Consider the following 18,744-nt stretch of genomic DNA (forward strand, 5'->3'; position numbering starts at 1 on the left):
ATTTGTGGTTAAATGATGCGTTCATGTTTGTATGGAACAGAGCTGCATTCAATTGTTTAATTTCCAGAAATATGTAAAACTAAAATATCAGTTTTACAGTTACTTACTGTAAAGGTAAATATAGTGTGACTTTACAAAAGGGACCTTAATAAAAATTAATGTCAAACTGACATTGGTGCAGAAGTACCAAACACCAGGTTCAGAAGTAATAAATGACACGAAGAGGCTATGTTTTAAAGACAGAATAAACGCAATGACATGGTTAAAGTAAAAACTGAAGTGATCCAATTACAAATAAGGAAGACTCAACATAGAAATACACGTCATTCGACATACACCTGAACACACACTGTTGGCATACTGTATGTGGCATATAATATGTGGCATGTCCCAATGGTATAAAGAAAACAGCCCTGTGCTTTGAAGGAGGCATCGCTTTTTTCCAACTGTACCGACGTCCCTGAATGCAGCAGTGCATCGGACTGAAGAGAGGAAAAAAATGCGTCCAGTGGGAGGGACGTCGGACTGAACGTTATAATCTTCACTTTCCGGGTGAGTCGCCACCTTCCTGCAAAGTTTCAGGCCCAGTAAAGTCTTCAGCACAGGTAAGACGAACCTTCGCGTACAGTTAGTCATGTTTCTGGGACATATTTTGTCAGAGCAGTGACATTATCTTTGTCTGTGGGTGTGTCCACTAAACAGCCAAACTGTCCTCTACTTCCTGAGTCGTTTCACGACTTGACTTTTACATTACATTTGATTATCTCAGCTTTTCCACAGTAGTCTTCAGATTTGTGCGGGCTGAGGAATATCACTCATGTGCATCATAATAGCCGCAAACGCAACTATAGCTGCTTTTTAACTTTTGTCAAGGTTTCTTTTAACGCCCCCCAGTAACCAGAGGTTACATAATGTCCTCTAGTAAAACGAAAGCTGAATAAATAAACAGAATGAATGAAGTAGTTTGACCAGGTGGGGAAATGTGTAAAATCCTTTTAGACACTTCATACTGTTGCTACCAATTCCTAAAGTTATTCACCTGAGGTTTTAAAGGCTGTTTAGTTGTATAAATAAGATTGTGTTTGTATAAGATGTGCTTCAGCAACAGGACAAGCATTGTGTTATTTGTCACTTGTGACCATAGACTGTGTGTGTGTCTGTGTGGAGGTTCCCCGACCCATATTTACACTACGCACCACTAAGGTGTGTCTGTGCGTTACACGCAGACCTCCGGCTACTATGAATATGTGTTGCTTAATAAATGTCTCTACCATGATATGCTTTTTCTTTGAGTTATAACACAACACATCTGGCACATCTGGGCTTTTTGCATTTGTGCGGGGAAAAATAAGACACCTTGTGTGTATTGGTGCGTGCGTTCTTCTTACGCAGAGCGTCGGGTTGCAGTGAAATCCCACCAGCTCTCAGCTCATTGGAGTAATTACAGGTGTGCCCCAAACAAACGTTGGCTCAATGGGATTAGTCCCAGTGACACGATGCTCAGACGTGGGACACAAAAGCACCTGTGACCAAAAGTGTGTGACAGAAACGCTCTCTGAGATGATGAACCGCGTACAATATTGATGAGGGGTTAATGAGGGTCCCATTCAACACTGAGACCGTTTACCAACCCCTCAACTCGACCCTGCACATCGTGGCTCTTATGGCTTTGTTTTATTCATTCTCTGCTTTGTTGTAGCTCCCTGCACATCCACTTTGGAAAACCACTCCTGCAATGGCTGCGGTAAGTCTCTCCCATAGAGTAAGCAGAACATTTCCATTTATTTGCCTCCGCGACGGAGAGTCTGACAGAACACTGGACAGTTTGATTGATTTAGGATTTGAATAGGGTCAGGAAGCATTTAAATAATGTATGTATTTTCATATTTTGTATTGTATATTATAATGAGAGGGTATTACTGTGATACTGCCTTTTACAAATAGTCACAGGAAAATCTGTTTAACTTTGAACATTTGTTATTATTGTATGACCAGATTGGAAACCGTGGGACAGTGACTGAGGCGGCCGGGTTCAACGCCGAGGCTGATGCCCAGAAGCTTAGAGACGCCATGAAGGGAGCTGGTGAGAGTCCGGACGCTCAAATCCTTGGCGTTTATTTCTGACACATGCAACTCTGTACTATGACCTTTACGAATATACATTTAGAAAAAAACATTTTGCCCCTGATAAGGATTTTGGCCTGTAGAAGTAGTAGTAAACGTGAATCTACTCTACTACTTCTGGAGGAACATTCTAACAAACAGGAAACAGTCACATTTTCATCTGTGTCAGCAACATTTTATGGAACGACACGTTGATGCTGTTAGTATAATAATCGTCCTCTGACTCTAGTTAGTTATGGCTCGAACAGATGTTTTCTGTGCTGATGTCAACAAACCATTGTCTGTTCAGGTCGTCTGGGAGTGAGATTGTGTTGGTTGCTATTCCAACACATTTCTAATAATTTAGAACCATAATATGAAAGATTCCTAGCTCATGATATTTATTACCTCGCAGGCACTAACGAAGCAACCATCATCGAGGTCCTGGCGCACCGTACAATTGCCCAGAGGCAGCGCATCAAGGAGGCCTTCAAAACAACTGTTGGAAAGGTGAGAAATCTGGATGAGCTGTGCTCAGATCACGGTGTCACAAAAAGCAAGAAAGACAGTGATGAATTGTGAAAGCAGCCTCAGTGGAACGTTATAGCTGTGGCTCTCATAGCCTCCAAGTTTAGTTTAAGGTGGGGTTTTATTTTTGGTTCTCACTGATAATGCTAGTTAATCAGTGACTATAAATCACAAATTAGTACCACATATAACAAAGAGGGGCTTGTTGTTTGCAGGGTAGTGAAATGTTTCCCAACCATAAAAAAACTGCCAACTGAAAATCTCTTTGTTTGATGATGGTGTGGATCAATATATTAACTAAAGGGGAAGTGTGCTTATTTATTATATTGACATAATGACCGGCTCACAGAAAGGCTCCACAGTGGGAGCAGCAGCAGCAGAGACAGTGGCCGGAGTCTCTGCAGTCAGAAGGAGTGAGTCATGCTGCACATGCTGACGCCCACATGTGGTCACACAGGCGAACTGTGTGGAGGCACTGGGATAAAGCAAGGCGTCCAGGAACCACACCCTCTAGTGGAGAGGCCCTGCTGCTGGAATGGGTGACATCATGGTTCATGTCCACGCTGGCAGCGCAAACAACAACAGAGTGAAGGGAGAGCAGCATCCTGGGCTCGAGGCGCTTGTGACCTGTGTTGACTCCTACTGTGTGAATGACTGTCGCTCTTTCCCTCCTGCAGGACCTGGCTGACGAGCTGTCCTCTGAGCTGAGTGGGAACTTCAAGGCTGTCGTTCTAGGGTTGCTGATGCTGGCACCGGTGTATGACGCCTATGAGCTAAAATACGCAATGAAGGTTCTTATCCTGCCTTTAAGGAATGAATTCAAACAGTAGACAATTCATTAATAGTTTTACCAAATCCCCAAACAACATTCAAGCCAGTTAAAAATAATGAAACATATTTCCTTTTAGCTTATGTCTGTCTCTATTTGTTTCACAGGGGGCTGGAACAGAAGAAGCTGCGCTCATCGACATTCTCGCCTCAAGGTCAAACGCGGAAATCAAAACCATTTGCCAGGTCTACAAGAAAGGTAACGTCTGCGAATAGAATTTCTGACGCTGGGGTCACGGTTTATAGGCCGGCGGCCTATGACACCTGATAGCGTTCACCCGTCACTAAACCTCTGTGCTTTGTTTGGAGATGCAGCGGCATCCATTATCAGAAAACAGAGGATGCCATAAATTATTCACAAAAGACATTGCTTCTCTCTGTGTGCCTGTGTATTGTTTGCTCCTTTGTTCTGTGGCTGCACTCACTTGGACAAATAATTGCATAGTATTTAGCAGTAACACTTGCATGTACTTATCATGGCAGATGTTTGAGTTTATAAGTTCACTGAAGTGTGTGTGTGTGTGTGTGTGTGTGTGTGTGTGTGTGTGTGTGTGTGTGTGTGTGTGTGTGTGTGTGTGTGTGTGTGTGTGTGTGTGTGTGTGTGTGTGTGTGTGTGTGTGTGTGTGTGTGTGTGTGTGTGTGTGTGTGTGTGTGCACGCAGGTACTGTATTAGTTGAACTGCTTTGAATTCGTATCTTATTTTTCATGTTAGAATACGAGAAGGACCTGGAAGACGCTGTGTCTGGAGACACATCTGGAATGTTTCGCAGGGTTTTGATCTCTTTACTCACGGTGAGCACTAGCACTTACTAGTAGGTAATCAACAAATGGACACTATAAAAGAAGAAGATGCCTTTGTGTGTGTTCCTTATTGAACAATGTGTGTTTTGGCATCAGTTGTTTATGGAAGTTGATGTGATGATAAAATGTCCCTTCCTGTGCCATAACGCTTTGCCGTCACTTCTGTGCTGCAGGCTGGACGGGATGAAAGCGACAAAGTGGACGAGGCCCTGGCCGTGCAGGATGCCAAGGTACAGTCGGGGATTAGGTCTGCCGATGCTAATGAAGGCGTGTTTTTATGATGTGACTGAAGCGTGTTCGCCTCCTATGTGTGATCATAGGACATCTATCAGGCTGGTGAGGCTCGATGGGGCACGGACGAGGTTAAGTTTCTCACGGTGCTCTGTGTGAGGAACCAAAAGCATCTGCTGCGAGGTCTGTCCCCTTCAAATATGCATAGTCAGTGTTATTGTGGTTTTTAGGGTTGTGTCATTTTATCATTTATAACCCATGAGCCATTTAAAAGGCTTCACACTCTCCTTTGGGAAGTTTGAGGAAAAAAATTATTCATGAAAACTGTTTATAGTACAATATTTCCTTAACTACTGGCACAAGACATCATGATAGAGCAAGCTCTGTTGTTCCTCTTTACTAATTCTGTGGCTCCTGCTTTAGTGTTCGATGAGTATAAGAAGATTTCTGGACGAGAGATCGAAGACAGCATTAAAAGGGAGATGTCTGGCAGCCTGGAGGACGTCTTCCTGGCCATAGGTCCGCCTCTGTCTCCTGCAAGTAGATATGTGGTGTCAGTTTAAGGGTTGTGTCGTATCTCAAACACTGGGTTTTGATTTTGTGTTGCAGTGAAATGCATCAGAAGCAGGCCGGCATTTTTTGCTGAGCGATTATACAAATCAATGAAGGTAAGGTTTGAGTTCATCGGTTCATTATTACGTTTTCCACCTGTCCTTCCACGTTCACTATACAGACATTTAGATCTATAAATAAGATAATTTGGAAGAATAAAATGAGACAGTGAAGACTAACACGCTCCCTCTCTCCTGTCAGGGTCTGGGCACCACAGATACCGTCCTGATCAGAATCATGGTTGCCAGGGCAGAGATTGACATGTTGGACATTAAGGCCCATTTCCAGAAGATGTATGGGAAGACCCTGTACTCCTTCATCAAGGTGACAACCGTGTTTACTTGTTTCATTTGATTGGCCATGGTTTTAATCCCTATTAAAGAATGTTTCACTGTATGTTGTCTTAATCAGAATAAAACTATGCCTAGTTTGGTTATTAGTGTCACTTACGTGACAGTAAATCCCCACACTGGTCTTTTTTAAAGCCTCATAGAGTCTTCTCTCATTGCACAGGGAGACACATCTGGTGACTACCGTAAAATCCTGCTGGAGCTGTGTGGAGGCGAGTAGAGGAGGCATCAAAGCAGCATCCAGTCGTGTCCTTATTACCTGCCTCAAGAGCCTTTCTCCGCTTATGGCTTTAATCTGTCGTACCTTCTTTCCTCAACGGCCAATCACATTTCTGAGAACTGAGAACGGTGCTTTGTTTAAAAGTTTTTAATACCAATTAAACCAAAGACTAACGACCTTTCACACGTGTCCGCTTCTATCATTGGGAATGACTTGTATCAGGGACGTAAATCTATGCTTGTCACATTTTTGAAAACAGTGCAGATTAATGTCTTTGGCCTCCAGAATCCGACCTTGTTTCAACTACGCTGCCCAGTCAATGAAGCCCATTTGTTAATTGGTAACGGTTCTTTGTTTGTTGACTCAGCTCTGCGTCATTTGACTCCATCACATTAATAAGAGGCGGGTCTGGTTGGACAGACAGTAAAGTGGGCTCTAATCCAGTTAAAGAGGACGTCAGTCTGTCCCGCTTATGTACAGGTGCACTTCAGTTCAGCAGACCTGTGATGCTGTGGAGTGGTTGTACTCAAGGTGACCACTTGGTGGAACCAAAATAGCAGTGTGTCTGTAGAAACTGACTTTATGAATAGTCATGATGTTTTCAGTGAAATGCACAACGTGACTCATCTGCAGAATCTGCAGAACTCCCTACAGCAAATACTGTCCTCAGGCAACACATCCTGACCTGTGCTGTATGTGCCTGTCTCTTATTGACTCGGGCTTGCGCTGTACGTGGCTGATTCAGAATCAGTTTAGGTTTCACAGCCAACATCTCCACAGGCTGTTTACACCGGCTGATACGGGCTTTGTCTCAGTGGAAGAGTTGTTTCTTTTTTTATTTGCCTCAATAAACGTTCCTCATTCTTAATTTGGAAAGAATGTTTTTAATTTCTCTTCAACATTCAGATTCAGTTGATTTAAAGTTGTTTCTCATTGTGTGCTATAAAAATGACAGCATGCTAATGATTTCAACAAAGACCACATTAAGGGAATGTGTTGCTTACTGTAAATCATGCCAATGGAACAAAGCTGTGTCCGCCCCCAAGAGAGGACGTTTTATTTATGAACTGATCTTCTGTAAAAACATAAAATAAAAGAGCCAATAAATAGTGCAGATGAAACAAACAAGTAAAAAAGAACATTTATGGATGTAAAAATAAGTCAGACAGTGAAAAAGGCTTCAATATCATCCAGCAATCCTAAGTGAATGAACATAATACAGCAAATACTGTATTGCCATGGCAACTAAATGGCAACCTGCAAAATGAACTTAACTAGAAACCTTATAAAAGATAAACCTTGTTAAAGAAAAGCACAATAAGCTTCTGTATACACATCTAAAACAAACACAACATATCGGCAGAGTTTATTATATTTGGAGTGAGCGGTGCAGCGCTATAGACTTTAGCGGCGGCTAGTTTGCTCGCTTTCATCCGTGAATGTGTAGGGGGTCAGTGAGTCAGTTGTGAGTCTGTACGAGCTCCGATCGCCTGGGGAACAAAGCTGGAGCCGAGGTTTTGTTTGCGTGTCTGCGTGGAGCCGGTGATGAAACTGGGGGCTCCTGGCGCTTCCAGCATCTTCCACTCGTTCCTTTTCTGCCATCCTCACCCCCACCGTGCTGTTCTCTATGTAAATGTGCACTGTAACACAAGTAGATTTTCATGTCATCGGAGAAATAACGCAAAAGCTGACAGAGGAAACAGATGTGGTTAAATATATAAAAAGAAAGAAGAGGTTGGATGAAATCCATGCATTAAAGTCTTGTGTAGGCCGCGTGGGGGAGCATGGGAGAGCAAACACCGACCTTCAGACAGCAACTAGGAAGGTGAATGTGAGGATGTGGGAAGTTACTCTCAATGCAGCATCATAAACAATCTGCAGAACACAGAGTTTACCTGAACCGTGACCCGTGAACTGTTTTGATTGTTTACGTCGTGCCACTTAACGCATAATGATCAGTGACACGCAGCGGCAAATGAAAGACAGTTCTTCCTGCAGACGTGAGATAACAGGTGAGATTTCAAACGCTTTAAGCTCAGCGACACAGAATCGTTTAGCAACCATTACTTCTGAGAATCTATCTTTAAAATTGCAGCTCTCTCTGCGCTAACGAGCTTTCGTCAGAAGCCCAGATCTGTTCATCGCTGATGAAAGAATAATAATTTCCATTATCGTAATTTTACCTTCAATGGAAATACATTCGGTTTATTTGATCTCTCGTTCGAGCAGTCGGTTTCGTACGTAGCACAATCTGGAGACCATTTGGACAGCTCATGGGCAACGCTGGAAGAAAATGAGATGGAAATGAAAGAAAATTGAATTTCCCCTGACAAAAATTTGGTTGAAAAGATTAACGGGGCCGCTGCATAAAAGCAGGGATGGGATTTGGTCATTTGGAGGCCAGAGTCACAGACGACGAAGTTTTTGTGACGCACCAAATAATAAAGAACTGAATGTGGCTCCGGACGTGACCACCTCCGGAGGTGACAGGTGAGTCTGATTAATGCTCAGCTGGAGCCATTTGCATATTTATAGAAGCTGCAAAGTGTAAGGGAATAAAACATCAGACCAGCAAGAGAATGAAGGCGGACGCTTGAAATCCCACAGATGCCACAATCCAAGTCGACAGGTCAGGTTGACACTGTCACAAGCAACAAACTGATCTGAAGTCAGTGCTTAGACCTATTTTCTCAGACCTGGATGTGACTCAAAGTCAAGAATGACTCACCCGCCGCTGCCAGCGCCGGGAGACACATCGCAATTAGTACTTCATGAAGCAGCAAAGTCTGAGAATTTCAGCAGCTCCTCTCAGAAGAAAGGCTTCTCTTGAATGTTTAAAGGCACTTAGTTAATATACTTTGGGCTCATATCAACACAAACAGGCTCACTAGTTTATGCTGCAGAGCCTGATGTGACATTAATAATAGATAAACACTAACAATCGCTGCAAAAACCTCAACTGGCCCTGGACAAAATAAAAGAATAAAGAGAAGCAATGTGAAACAATAATTCATAAGAGAAAGTTGGGCTCAGAGCTTGAATTGGATTAACTGTATATTTATGGAACTTGACAGCAGGTCAATCTTCAAAGGGAACAAACATCTGTCTCTCAGATTCGACACCTTTTCCACCAGGACGTCTTCATTACCCGGTCCCCTGGAGGCGGCGGCACATTGCACCACATCTAATGCTGCTTTCAGCCACAGTTTAGCCTTTCACAGCATTAGCATTGCTCCGACTCGTGCTGCTGTGCTCTTTGATGAATGGAACTCGGCCTCTGTGTTTGTTTCACCAATTACTGGGGAACAGCAGCGCTGCTGAGCGCCCTGTTACGTTCACCGTCTCATATGTGGCCTCGTCTGTCTGCAGCAGCAGGTAGGAGGCTGTCAGGGCTTTGTGGCTGAAAACCACGTTATATGAGCAGTAAAAGGCACGAAAACTACCAATAAAAGACCAGAAACCCTAAATGTTCTGCACAACAAGATTCTCTATTTTCTCTCACTTATGAGTCGCCTCTTTCACATAGTAATTGTGCAATATATTGTTACTATATGTAAAAAAAAAATCATTGTTCACATGATAAAGGGTCACGTAATAAAGAAAGAGCTGGTGAGAATCAGATCAAAGTGTCATTTTGCCTCTCAAGAGATAAAGCACAAAACAGGTTTCTTCCTGGAGGAGGTTGTTTCGCGTTGGACAGATCGGCTGTAATGATGTAAAACCCACATTTACGAGCTGTTGCAGAGAGGTGGATCAGAGGACACTATAAAAACCCGGCGTGGTTCAAACAGCCTCAAATAGGTGTTCGCATTATACTTAGACGTTATCAGTGGCTATCACTGCTGCAGATGCACCAAAGTGGCAGTGATGCTCCGTCAGTGGCGTCAGCATCAGGAGAAGCTGCAGCTTCAGCTCTTCAGAACACCTCCGCACGTCCTGTGAGGAGGAGGGGTCGCTCTGACGCCTCACGGCTCGCCGGGGTCAGCGAAAAGGACCTCAGATGCTGCACCAGTCGCGTCTTTTACCAGTCGGTGCCAGTCGGGTGCTCAGGGAATTTCTGCTTCAGATGTGAAAACAAACGGTTTGCACAGGAAGTTGCATTACAAATGAAATCAAGGCAACTGGCCTTTAAAACTGAAGAGCGATTTATAATATTTAGACTGGGAATCGCCTGTTTGCTTCCTTAAAGAGTGCACCTAAAGCACATTACACTCATTTCACTCAAAGTTAAGAAGATCATTTATGAAAACAAGCTGAGACGCCGGAGCGTGAAACGATGTTATTTCTAAATGACTTCTAGTTGAGCCCCAGCAGCAGGTGGCCCATTCCCTTGACTACTGAACTCCGCGCTTCCAACACATTTGCATCGGCAACACGTCAACACACTTTTTCACCTTTTTTCAAAGACTCCCACTTATGCAGATAACTCCATCTGGTTCGCGTTTCGCGTGACCTCCGCTGCCTCGCGCATGTTTTCGCGGAGGGAGGATCTGCCGGGACAGACAAAGTCGTGCTTCTTCTAAACCTGCGATAATGACTTGACCCCTGGGGGAATCAATTTACATTTACAACAACGCCGGCAACTAAAAGGATGACAGATGTGTCATTATAATGGATCGCGTGGGTGTTCCACATAGCAGCAAGTGCATTTATGATATTTTCCAGCCATCCAACATACAGTATGTGGTTGCACACAATAGAAGTTTTGTTTGATTACCTTCGTCTGTGATGTTAGTCTTAAGTCAATTGCTAATTAGGCTGTGGCTCGTGCCAAAGTGCCCTTGAGCATGGCACCCAACCCTAATTGGTCCCAGTGGACGGGCAGTCTCTTTAAATGGCAGCTCAGCCACAATCAGCGCCCAGTGTGTGACAACAGGTGAAGCCCGTTCTCTGCTAAGTGCCACCGTTTTGCTATTTATAGCGGGCGGAGTTCGGTTCGTCCAGAAAGCTGCGCTGCGCTTTTCCAACCGGAAGTGACCCAAACGAGTCGCACGGTCGTCTCCTATGAACCTGGGGCTTTCTGGCTACTGTCAGCTTCAGCTTCCTCTCGCCGCAGCTGAAACATAAACGGAAGACCTGATTTGTGAAACTGATTGTTAGAACAACACTTTGTTATTACCTTCAGGGAATTTAAACGTCTCAACCTTCTGCTATTTGGAACCAGAAACACGACGTCCAACGGTGAATCACATCACACTTAAAACCCTTTTATCCAGAGGATGTGGACTTATAAAAGCACCTGAGCTTAAGGCGTGATGCTCTTTTTTGAGGCATTCTAAAAAGAAACCGATCACATGCTGTCAACGTGCTTTGAAAAAGGTGTTGCTGCATCCTTTGTTATTACAAAGGTGTAAAATATGAATTCTATTGAACATAAGGTTGCAGGCAGCGTGTTCTGTGTGAGTGGTGTGTTCTGTCAATTGGGACTTCAGCTCCCGGATTAAAAAAAATAAAGGTTGAATCAATGTGGAAACTGTAAAAAAATTATTTTTTCTCGCACCAGATAAAGAAGTGCGTCCTTTGTGGTCCATGTGCCAAAGCTCGATTCAACATAGCAATTATCATTTACATAAACACAATTCACAATTATTCATGCATCATTTCTATTGTTGTTTCTTACGGCTACCGTGTAAATATATCATCAAGCAGGCAAATTCCTGTGAGCAGCAACATTTCACCCTGACAATCCGTGCAGCCACTGACGGAGCGGGTCAAGACGGATGCGGCTCAGACTTGAACCCCGCGCGCTCTCTGCCGTCTTATTGGCTCGCTGTCATTCGCAGACGTCTCTTTCTCCCACTCGCTCCCTCTCTCCTCCCTGAAGCAGCGGCAGCGTCGGCTCACTCGCTGTGCAGACGGGAACATCACGGTGCTCGCACCTCTTCAGAGCCGCACACTCAGGTGAGTTAAATGTCCTTATCTGCACGTGTTTGTGTGCATGCGTCTTGTCTTAGCCAGTGAAATTATATAAAATAAAACAGAAATAGAAACACAAGGCGATAATTATTTTAAATAGTTTCATCAGAAGATACTTTGACATTAACCATTTTAAAGAATAAGCTTCTATTTGCATATTAGCTACATTAAACCGCCTCATCTTCTCAAGCCATTGTTTGAAAATCCTGTCTTACGTCTTTGTTATTGTTTCCTCCTCTGTATGTACTCAGAGCTTGACATAAATAAATCAAAGGCTTATACCTTGGCATCAATAATGGACAAAGCTTCAATATGCCACCGTTCAGAGTCTATAAATATGTGTGCATTTATCTCATTGGGCAAAGTAGCAAATGTAATGTTTCATTGCTCCATTATTTTTATTTATCTAAGGCTTTGAGTATTTAAATTGTGATTGTTATCACATCTAGTGGGTTCACTGACACGAATTGTAAATGTAAATGACAAAAAACACCATCTGAGTCTTTTATCCTGAACTATTTCACACGATGTGTGACGTTTTCAGAGAACTCTGTCTTCCACTATGTCCCTCGACTTCAAGCTGACAGTGAGAAGTCTCCAATCTGCCTACATGATGTAGTGAGCACCCCCCCCCCCCCCCCCCCGCCATGCCAGCCGCGTCAACCACAGATCAATCATGTCACATACAGTACAACAGTGTGCGCAGGTTCTTCTTTCGTAGCTGCACGTGCGTAAGACAGAAACGCGACTCAAGCTGCAGCTCATAATCAGCCAACACAGCGAGCTGACGAGGTGCTTGATGATGAAATTTCATGCAAAATGTAGAAAACCACATCAGCAAAGGTCTGACGGTCGACGCCGAGGGAATGACTCCGAGGGCCGCAGAAGAGCCACAACAGCTTTTTTGTTTGACATGGTAAAGTCTTTTACCGTATTTATTCTTTGCAATCTTGCAAAACATAATATTGCACTTGAGGAATGCGACTCCGCGGCTCGTGCCTTCAGCCCCATCACAGCTGCAGCTCAGCGCTTCTCATGTGATATTCATGCGATAATTGATTGAAGGTGTCATATGTGGAGGATCCTTCTCGCGGTTTTACAGTTTTCCCATCCATTTTCCACCGTCCGCCCGACTTACCGAACATTTTCCTGTTTATCAAGAGTCTCGCTGGAGTCAGCGGTCAGCACAGTGAGTCCTCCGCATGCCGACACAGCCCAGTGATTGACACACATTTCTAAGCACATCTCAGCGAAGGAGGTTCGCTGTCGTGTTGCTCATCTTAGCTCTTCACATCCAGACGCCTCCACAAGCCTTTAATAACGCGCTCTTTGCCTCTCACCGCGTGTAGTGGTGTTGGTGAAAGCATATTTACTTAGCAATGCGTTTGCATTCTGCAAATGTCACGACCTGTTTTCATTAGGACGCTTAAATGTGCCGCGCATCCTTGGGCTGAACGCACCGATCTGACCTTTCCAGGAGCCGCGCGCGCCGCCATGGAGCGGAACCACAGCGGCCTCGCCGGAGGCACGCAGCCGCCGGCGCCGTGCGAGCACACGGACGGACGCGTGTACGAGGTCGCGCTGCAGAGCAACTCCACCGCTCGCGGCTCCCCGTTCGCGGATGTGGCCCTGCTGCAGGTGTTCAAGCCCCTCATCATCCCGTGCTACGTGCTGGTGGTGACGGTGGGCGTGTTCGGGAACTACCTGCTCCTCTACGTCATCTGCAGGACGCGCAAGATGCACAGCGTCACCAACCTGTTCATCGGGAACCTGGCCTTCTCCGACATGCTCATGTGCGTGACGTGCGTCCCCTTCACCCTCGCCTACGCCTTCAACCCGCACGGCTGGGTCTTCGGCCGCTCCATGTGCTACCTGGTGTTCCTCATCCAGCCGGTCACCGTCTACGTTTCCGTCTTCACGCTCACTGCCATCGCTGTGGACAGGTGGGTGCACCTGACTGCACTTAAGTAATTACTCTGCTCAGCGACGCTCCGAATCCGTCTCCAGGTGTTTTGTTCCTTTGAGCGCCATAATTTGAATGGCCTTTACACTATTGTGTGGGCTTGTTAATATAATTGTGCAGCCATGTGCGCAGACAAAGGATCCTTCAAAAAAACAGAATTAAATCTCTAGATGCCATTTGTATTTAGATGATCCTTCTTTATGTGATGCATTTAACATTTTACACATCATCCTACGCGATGTAAACAAACAAATAACACATTTCAGAAATGATTCTCAACATCTAGAGCTGAGTCACCAGAAGGCTCCATACTGTACTTATAACGTCTCGTGACTGTTCATCCAGTACATAATGTAATATATAATTAGTGCTGGCTTAATATGGATTTATGATAAAACCTCTATTAGCGCTTTGGGTAACAGTGCCATCATTAAAAATGCACTCACAAACTGTAATGACTTTTATGGTTTGTCAGAGTTGTAAATTCAGGGTGTGCGCGGGTTCGGCAGGACAGCGCGTACCTGGAGCAGACTCAAATGCAATCAGCATAATATCTGTGTGTCCTGCAAAGTCATGTCCCCTGGTCGCCCGCTGATTTCCACAGAGTCACCGCACCGAAGCTTCCTTCTGCAGCAATAACTGCAGCTTTCAACCTCTGTAACCACACGAGCCCAGAGAAAGTCCATCGTTTTCAAATTGTGCTGCAGGAGTTCGGAAGGAATCGCGCATTAATTCATTTATTGAATGCAGGTTGTGCACCTTCATAATAAAGAGCCCGTCTTTCTATTGCAGATATTATGCAACAGTCCACCCCCTGAAGAAGCGGACCTCTGTGGCGACCTGTGCCTCCGTCCTCGCCGGCATCTGGCTCGTGTCCTGCGCGCTGGTGGCGCCGGCCGTGACCCACACCTACCACGTGGAGTTCAAGGAGGAGGGTTTCACCATCTGCGAGGAGTTCTGGCTGGGACAGGAGAGGCAGAGGCGCGCTTACGCGTACAGCACGCTGCTGGTCACGTACGTGCTGCCCCTGTCCGCCGTCTTCGGCTCGTACCTCTGCATCACCGTCAAGCTGAGGAACTGCGTGGCCCCGGGCCACAGGACCCAGGACCAGGCGGGCGCGCAGCGCGCCCGGAAGAGGAAGGTGTTTCGCCTGGTCGCGCTCCTGGTCTCCGCCTTCGCAGCGTGCTGGCTCCCCATCCACGTGTTCAACGTGCTGCGCGACATCGACATCCGCCTCATCAACAAGCGCTACTTCCTACTCATCCAGCTGCTGTGCCACCTGTGCGCCATGAGCTCGTCCTGCTGCAACCCCTTCCTCTACGCCTGGCTGCACGACCGCTTCCGCGCCGAGCTGCGGAAGATGTTCAAGTGTCGCCACCGCGTCGGAGCGCCCGCCAATCACTGCGCCGCCGGCGTGGCCCTGTAATTACGCACGGAGTCGGCTCCTTTGATGGTACTTCCGTTTAGGATGTGGATTCATCAACAAGCACAAACTCTGTTGCCAAATAGAAAAAAAAGACATTCTCCACAAAACTTCATGGCCATTAGTTATTCTGTGCATAACGATAATATGACTATGAATACAAAACAAAGTGAAACGCTCTACATCACTAATGTAAAAGCATTTACTTGCTAATTTAAATATTTAAGAAGCGTTTACTCCTTGGAGATAATAAATAAAACACATTGTCTTCTAATACCAAACAGGGCTGCGCTTCTGTGGGGAGGAAATGAAAGCGTCAGCTCCCATCACGTTTGGTAGCGATCACTGCAGACGAAGCTGCTCCAGCCTCCGGTTGCTGGTGTCAGAGCTCATCCTCATGCACTGCTCCACCTTGGAGGCTTGAGAGGGAAATTAGATTCACGAATTGGCTCCCGAGGGTTGGACTTTTTTTTCCTTTAACCTGTACTTGATGAATATGCAGCAAGGTGTATAATTCATCACATTATTCCTATCAGCTTCGCTGTGAATAGATGAAACCCCTGTTGTGCCGTGGCCGGTGCTGTGTCCTCTTTAGTTTCCACCGCTTATTAAATTGACGTGGATTCCATCCAGACGTTGAATGCCAACACAATGTCCTGTACAGCGAACCGACGCTGCTTGCTTGTTCTCAGTCTATTTCCTCTCCATAATTTAGTTTGCATGGAGGCATCTGTTTCCTTCCTGCAGGTGGACGGGAGAGATTTATCTTTGTAGCAGCGCGTGCTCAAACCAGCCCCGGTGTCACTGAATGATTAAACATTTGCCATCACTTTTGCTCTTTTCCCGTTCCCTGTATGAAGGAACTGTCTGAACGGCCGTTGGTGCACATAATGTACTTGCATCGCCACGAAGCTGTTTGTACTGTGCAGCGTACATCTGTACACATCCGTGATTTGTGCTCACATAATGTGATGTGAATCATGAATAAATGGTCACAGTTCCCTCTCCGCTTCAGATCAATGCGCTGCAACTGCAAGGTGGTAATAATGAAACCCCGTAAGATTCATTTGGTCAGAATTTCCTGGCTACTGAGTTCACTAATTAAAACACACAGGCATGAAAGTATTCGCTGCATATTAACTAGGCCAGGCAAGGATTTTTTAGCTAAGTACAAACGGACTTGATCTCCTTTGTCAAGAGTATTTGAGCATTTTCAAAAATAACACCAATTTAACACAATCCTCCGTCCTGTCAAACGTGCCTAATTTATCTCATTCTCATTAACAACTATTCAATGAACAGAGTGAAATCCTTTATTTGAGACCTCGTAAGACTAAGAAAGCAGAGATTTTGCCATGACATGAAATATGTGTGAAAAGAAGTGTTCAAACCCGACTGTGTAACAAATGCTACCTAAAAGCCTAAATCGCTGCTACTGCCAAGCACAGGGAGGCAAACACATCCTTTTATGCTAATCTTGCCTTTCAAACGACGGTGTTCATGGCCATGGCCAGTGTATTAGTGCATTATAATGGAAGACATTTGTCTTTTATAACTCATAACGGAACAGGAAATCATTTTCTTCATACACAACTATTTGTCGCTCTCAGAAAGAGACAGTATCTTCTGGGTGCGAGCAAAGTCTCTAGTCTCCTGAGGAGTGCGGATGTATGAGTCAATTTCACTGTCGGAGATTTCCTCATCTCCGGTTACGTCCTTCAGGTCTGGCTGCTCCATTCTTCTCCTCTTTGGATGAATCACACATGGGGGAACAAATAGCAGTCTCTTTCCCCAGTTTGGTGCTGGGGCCTGGCTCTCCTGTGTGTCACTCTGTGGCTCTGTGCAGAGATTCTCATGTTCATCTCCTGGTTCCCTTTCAGCATTCATTTCACACTGTTCCAAGGAGGGTGCATTTGGAGTCTGATCTACAGGCTCAGAGGAGTGGGAAAGAACAGCCTCTTCAGCTGGAGAGTCCTGACAGCTGGCCTGACACTCATCCAGCAAAGCCTCTTCGTGGGTTCTCAGAGCCCTCCTTAGCAGGGCAAACCTGTACTGCAGAATGTCTTCCACCTGCCGAGCAACATTCTCTGGTGACACCGTTTCCCTGACCCAGGGAATCTCCTTACCCAGCTTACACAGCATCTCCTTTATCTCGGTTATTCTCTTCGCAGCAGGTTGGTGCTTTTTCACTTTGGCGAGCTGACAGAATTTGTCCAGCGAGAACTTGAGCCGCTGCTTGGTGGGTTTCAGAGACTGCCAAGCTAAATAGATTGCCGCCATCATGATTGGGATGGGCCTACGGCCAGTTACGATCCAGGCATCTGCTGCCAGCTCCACCAGAGCTACAGCACGTTTGGTCAAGTCCTGAGAGTTCACAGCCAAATCTCCAGAGACATCAGCAGAGCTAATTTTGTACCTGACAGAAAGAAAAGAAACAAGGTTCAAAAGACCAGTAAGAGACCAGTAAGAGAACAATGAAAACCATGTATCATTTAGACCTCATAGTCTTAAATTAGATTAACACATTGTATATTCAGTATCAATACAGTAATACTGTAGCCAAGTATCATTAAACTCAAACAAAATGTTACCCAAAATAAGCCAAATGTGAAAATTTACTGGCTGTAACATTAAGTCACCTAAACCTGAATCTAAAATCTTTCAGATTTTCAGACTGCTGCCGTTCACTCACTCCTGAATGTGGGTCGCGATCACATCTGTCAAGTTGACGATTGGAGCCTCAATGTTGAGAATCTTGACCATTTCTTTATAAATCACTCCCACCAGATCCGGGTCGGCGTCCAGCAGGCAGCTGATGGTTCCCATAGTAATGGGCCAGTTGAGCAGCCTGCAGCTAACAAGCACACAGCAGCCAGCCAGAACCTCCTTCTTATGGAGGGTGACATTGATAAAGCTCACATGCTGATAGGCCTGGCTGTAATAGGTCTGTGAGAGATCTTCGATTTCACTCTTGACCCGAAGAATCCGACACAAGGCTCTGACACGCTGCAGCCCTGTAGCAATAAAATGTGCAAGTGTATAAGTCTGAGAGTTCAGCAGGAGAAAATATAAATATGCAGATTATTATCAAACATTAACTCCAATAAAATCTCCCATTAGGAACACAGCCTCACCTTTAATCAGATTTGGACATGGCTTCTTAGCGACAGCAGTAGTTCTGCTGTAAGAAACATCTGTAAAACAAAATTGTGATCATATGAAGGTGAAGTGGGACTTTATATGTACACACATATACATTGATGGCTCCAAGCATAAATGACAGTCATCAAGCTGTTTATTTTGTGCATATTGAAGAAGAGCATTACCTAGAGTGAACGATAATGCAAAGACAATATTCTTTTAAGATCTTTCCACCAGGAATTAAATTGTTAATTATTAAAAAGTCGTTTGACCCTCGTTCGTACCTGAACCTCCGACCGGGTCGCTGGCCAGGACGCCCTCGGACACCACGGTTCCGCAGTCCACGCACACCAGCTGCGCCTGAGAGTAAAGTTCATCGTCTACGATGTTGGACGAGCCGCAGCTCGGGCAGGTCGCACCCGCACGCGACATCTTCAAAAAGGTGAAGTCCGGAAGTGGTCAGACGCGACTGGTCCACTTAAAGTGAATTAAACGCGTTATGACCTGTCTGTCCATCAGAAAAACACCGGTTCGACATCCGCGTTTAAACTGTAAACACCCGATTCGCCTTCTAAACGACCAATAAACGTCGCAGGAAAAGTGCGAGTAAAATAAGTCCGGGTAGAAA

The 18,744-nt window shown here is 45.2% G+C and overlaps 3 protein-coding genes and 1 long non-coding RNA gene across 8 annotated transcripts; 2 read left to right on the top strand and 2 right to left on the bottom strand.

Moving 5' to 3' along the window:
* The first annotated feature begins 458 nt into the window (after window positions 1-458).
* Window positions 459-5,854, top strand: anxa4 (annexin A4). Of its 2 annotated transcripts, none has more exons than XM_029169008.3 (13): window positions 459-552; window positions 1,700-1,744; window positions 1,996-2,083; window positions 2,519-2,613; window positions 3,309-3,422; window positions 3,568-3,658; window positions 4,172-4,251; window positions 4,434-4,490; window positions 4,581-4,674; window positions 4,915-5,010; window positions 5,101-5,159; window positions 5,305-5,427; window positions 5,617-5,854. In XM_029169008.3, exons 2-13 carry the CDS (start codon window positions 1,736-1,738, stop codon window positions 5,671-5,673), a joined length of 963 nt encoding a protein of 320 aa, XP_029024841.1. In that variant the 5' UTR covers window positions 459-552; window positions 1,700-1,735; the 3' UTR covers window positions 5,674-5,854. The 2 variants fall into 2 exon arrangements, with proteins under 2 accessions (XP_029024841.1, XP_029024840.2); XM_029169007.3 differs by having other exon boundaries at window positions 466-605.
* Window positions 5,855-6,390: 536 nt separating this feature from the next.
* LOC114866862 (uncharacterized) lies at window positions 6,391-13,482 on the bottom strand. The gene is made up of 3 exons (XR_003787764.3): window positions 13,345-13,482; window positions 7,857-7,956; window positions 6,391-7,313 (listed from the first exon to the last, which is right to left on the bottom strand). It is a non-coding gene; the product is annotated as an uncharacterized LOC114866862 (long non-coding RNA).
* LOC114866813 (prolactin-releasing peptide receptor-like) lies at window positions 11,440-15,978 on the top strand. 4 transcript variants are annotated; one of them, XM_029169002.3, is made up of 3 exons: window positions 11,440-11,574; window positions 13,067-13,532; window positions 14,345-15,978. In XM_029169002.3, exons 2-3 carry the CDS (start codon window positions 13,084-13,086, stop codon window positions 14,976-14,978), a joined length of 1,083 nt encoding a protein of 360 aa, XP_029024835.1. In that variant the 5' UTR covers window positions 11,440-11,574; window positions 13,067-13,083; the 3' UTR covers window positions 14,979-15,978. The 4 variants fall into 4 exon arrangements, with proteins under 4 accessions (XP_029024835.1, XP_029024837.1, XP_029024836.1 ...); XM_029169004.3 differs by lacking the exon at window positions 11,440-11,574 and adding an exon at window positions 11,651-12,505; XM_029169003.3 differs by lacking the exon at window positions 11,440-11,574 and adding an exon at window positions 12,527-12,778.
* Window positions 15,979-16,272: 294 nt separating this feature from the next.
* Window positions 16,273-18,726, bottom strand: brf2 (BRF2 RNA polymerase III transcription initiation factor subunit). Its single transcript, XM_029168995.3, has 4 exons — window positions 18,401-18,726; window positions 18,110-18,169; window positions 17,668-17,989; window positions 16,273-17,391 (listed from the first exon to the last, which is right to left on the bottom strand). The coding sequence occupies exons 1-4, from the start codon at window positions 18,546-18,548 to the stop codon at window positions 16,569-16,571; spliced, it is 1,353 nt and encodes a 450-aa protein (XP_029024828.1). The 5' UTR covers window positions 18,549-18,726; the 3' UTR covers window positions 16,273-16,568.
* Window positions 18,727-18,744: the final 18 nt, after the last annotated feature.

This window comes from Betta splendens, chromosome 12 (genome assembly GCF_900634795.4).
Source record: "Betta splendens chromosome 12, fBetSpl5.4, whole genome shotgun sequence".
NCBI classification, from domain to species: domain Eukaryota; kingdom Metazoa; phylum Chordata; class Actinopteri; order Anabantiformes; family Osphronemidae; genus Betta; species Betta splendens.

Excerpts from the sequence above, each read along its gene's own strand:
- LOC114866813 (XM_029169001.3), top strand. The coding sequence starts at position 12,988 with ATGTCACGACCTGTTTTCATTAGGACGCTTAAATGTGCCGCGCATCCT. Across the intron at positions 13,533-14,344 it reads ACTGCCATCGCTGTGGACAG|ATATTATGCAACAGTCCACC; the intron begins GTGGGTGCACCT and ends TTTCTATTGCAG.
- anxa4 (XM_029169008.3), top strand. Across the intron at positions 4,252-4,433 it reads TTTTGATCTCTTTACTCACG|GCTGGACGGGATGAAAGCGA; the intron begins GTGAGCACTAGC and ends TCTGTGCTGCAG. Across the intron at positions 4,491-4,580 it reads TGGCCGTGCAGGATGCCAAG|GACATCTATCAGGCTGGTGA; the intron begins GTACAGTCGGGG and ends GTGTGATCATAG.
- brf2 (XM_029168995.3), bottom strand. The coding sequence starts at position 18,548 with ATGTCGCGTGCGGGTGCGACCTGCCCGAGCTGCGGCTCGTCCAACATC. Across the intron at positions 17,990-18,109 it reads ATGTCCAAATCTGATTAAAG|GGCTGCAGCGTGTCAGAGCC; the intron begins GTGAGGCTGTGT and ends TTATTGCTACAG. Across the intron at positions 17,392-17,667 it reads ATCGCGACCCACATTCAGGA|GTACAAAATTAGCTCTGCTG; the intron begins GTGAGTGAACGG and ends TCTTTCTGTCAG.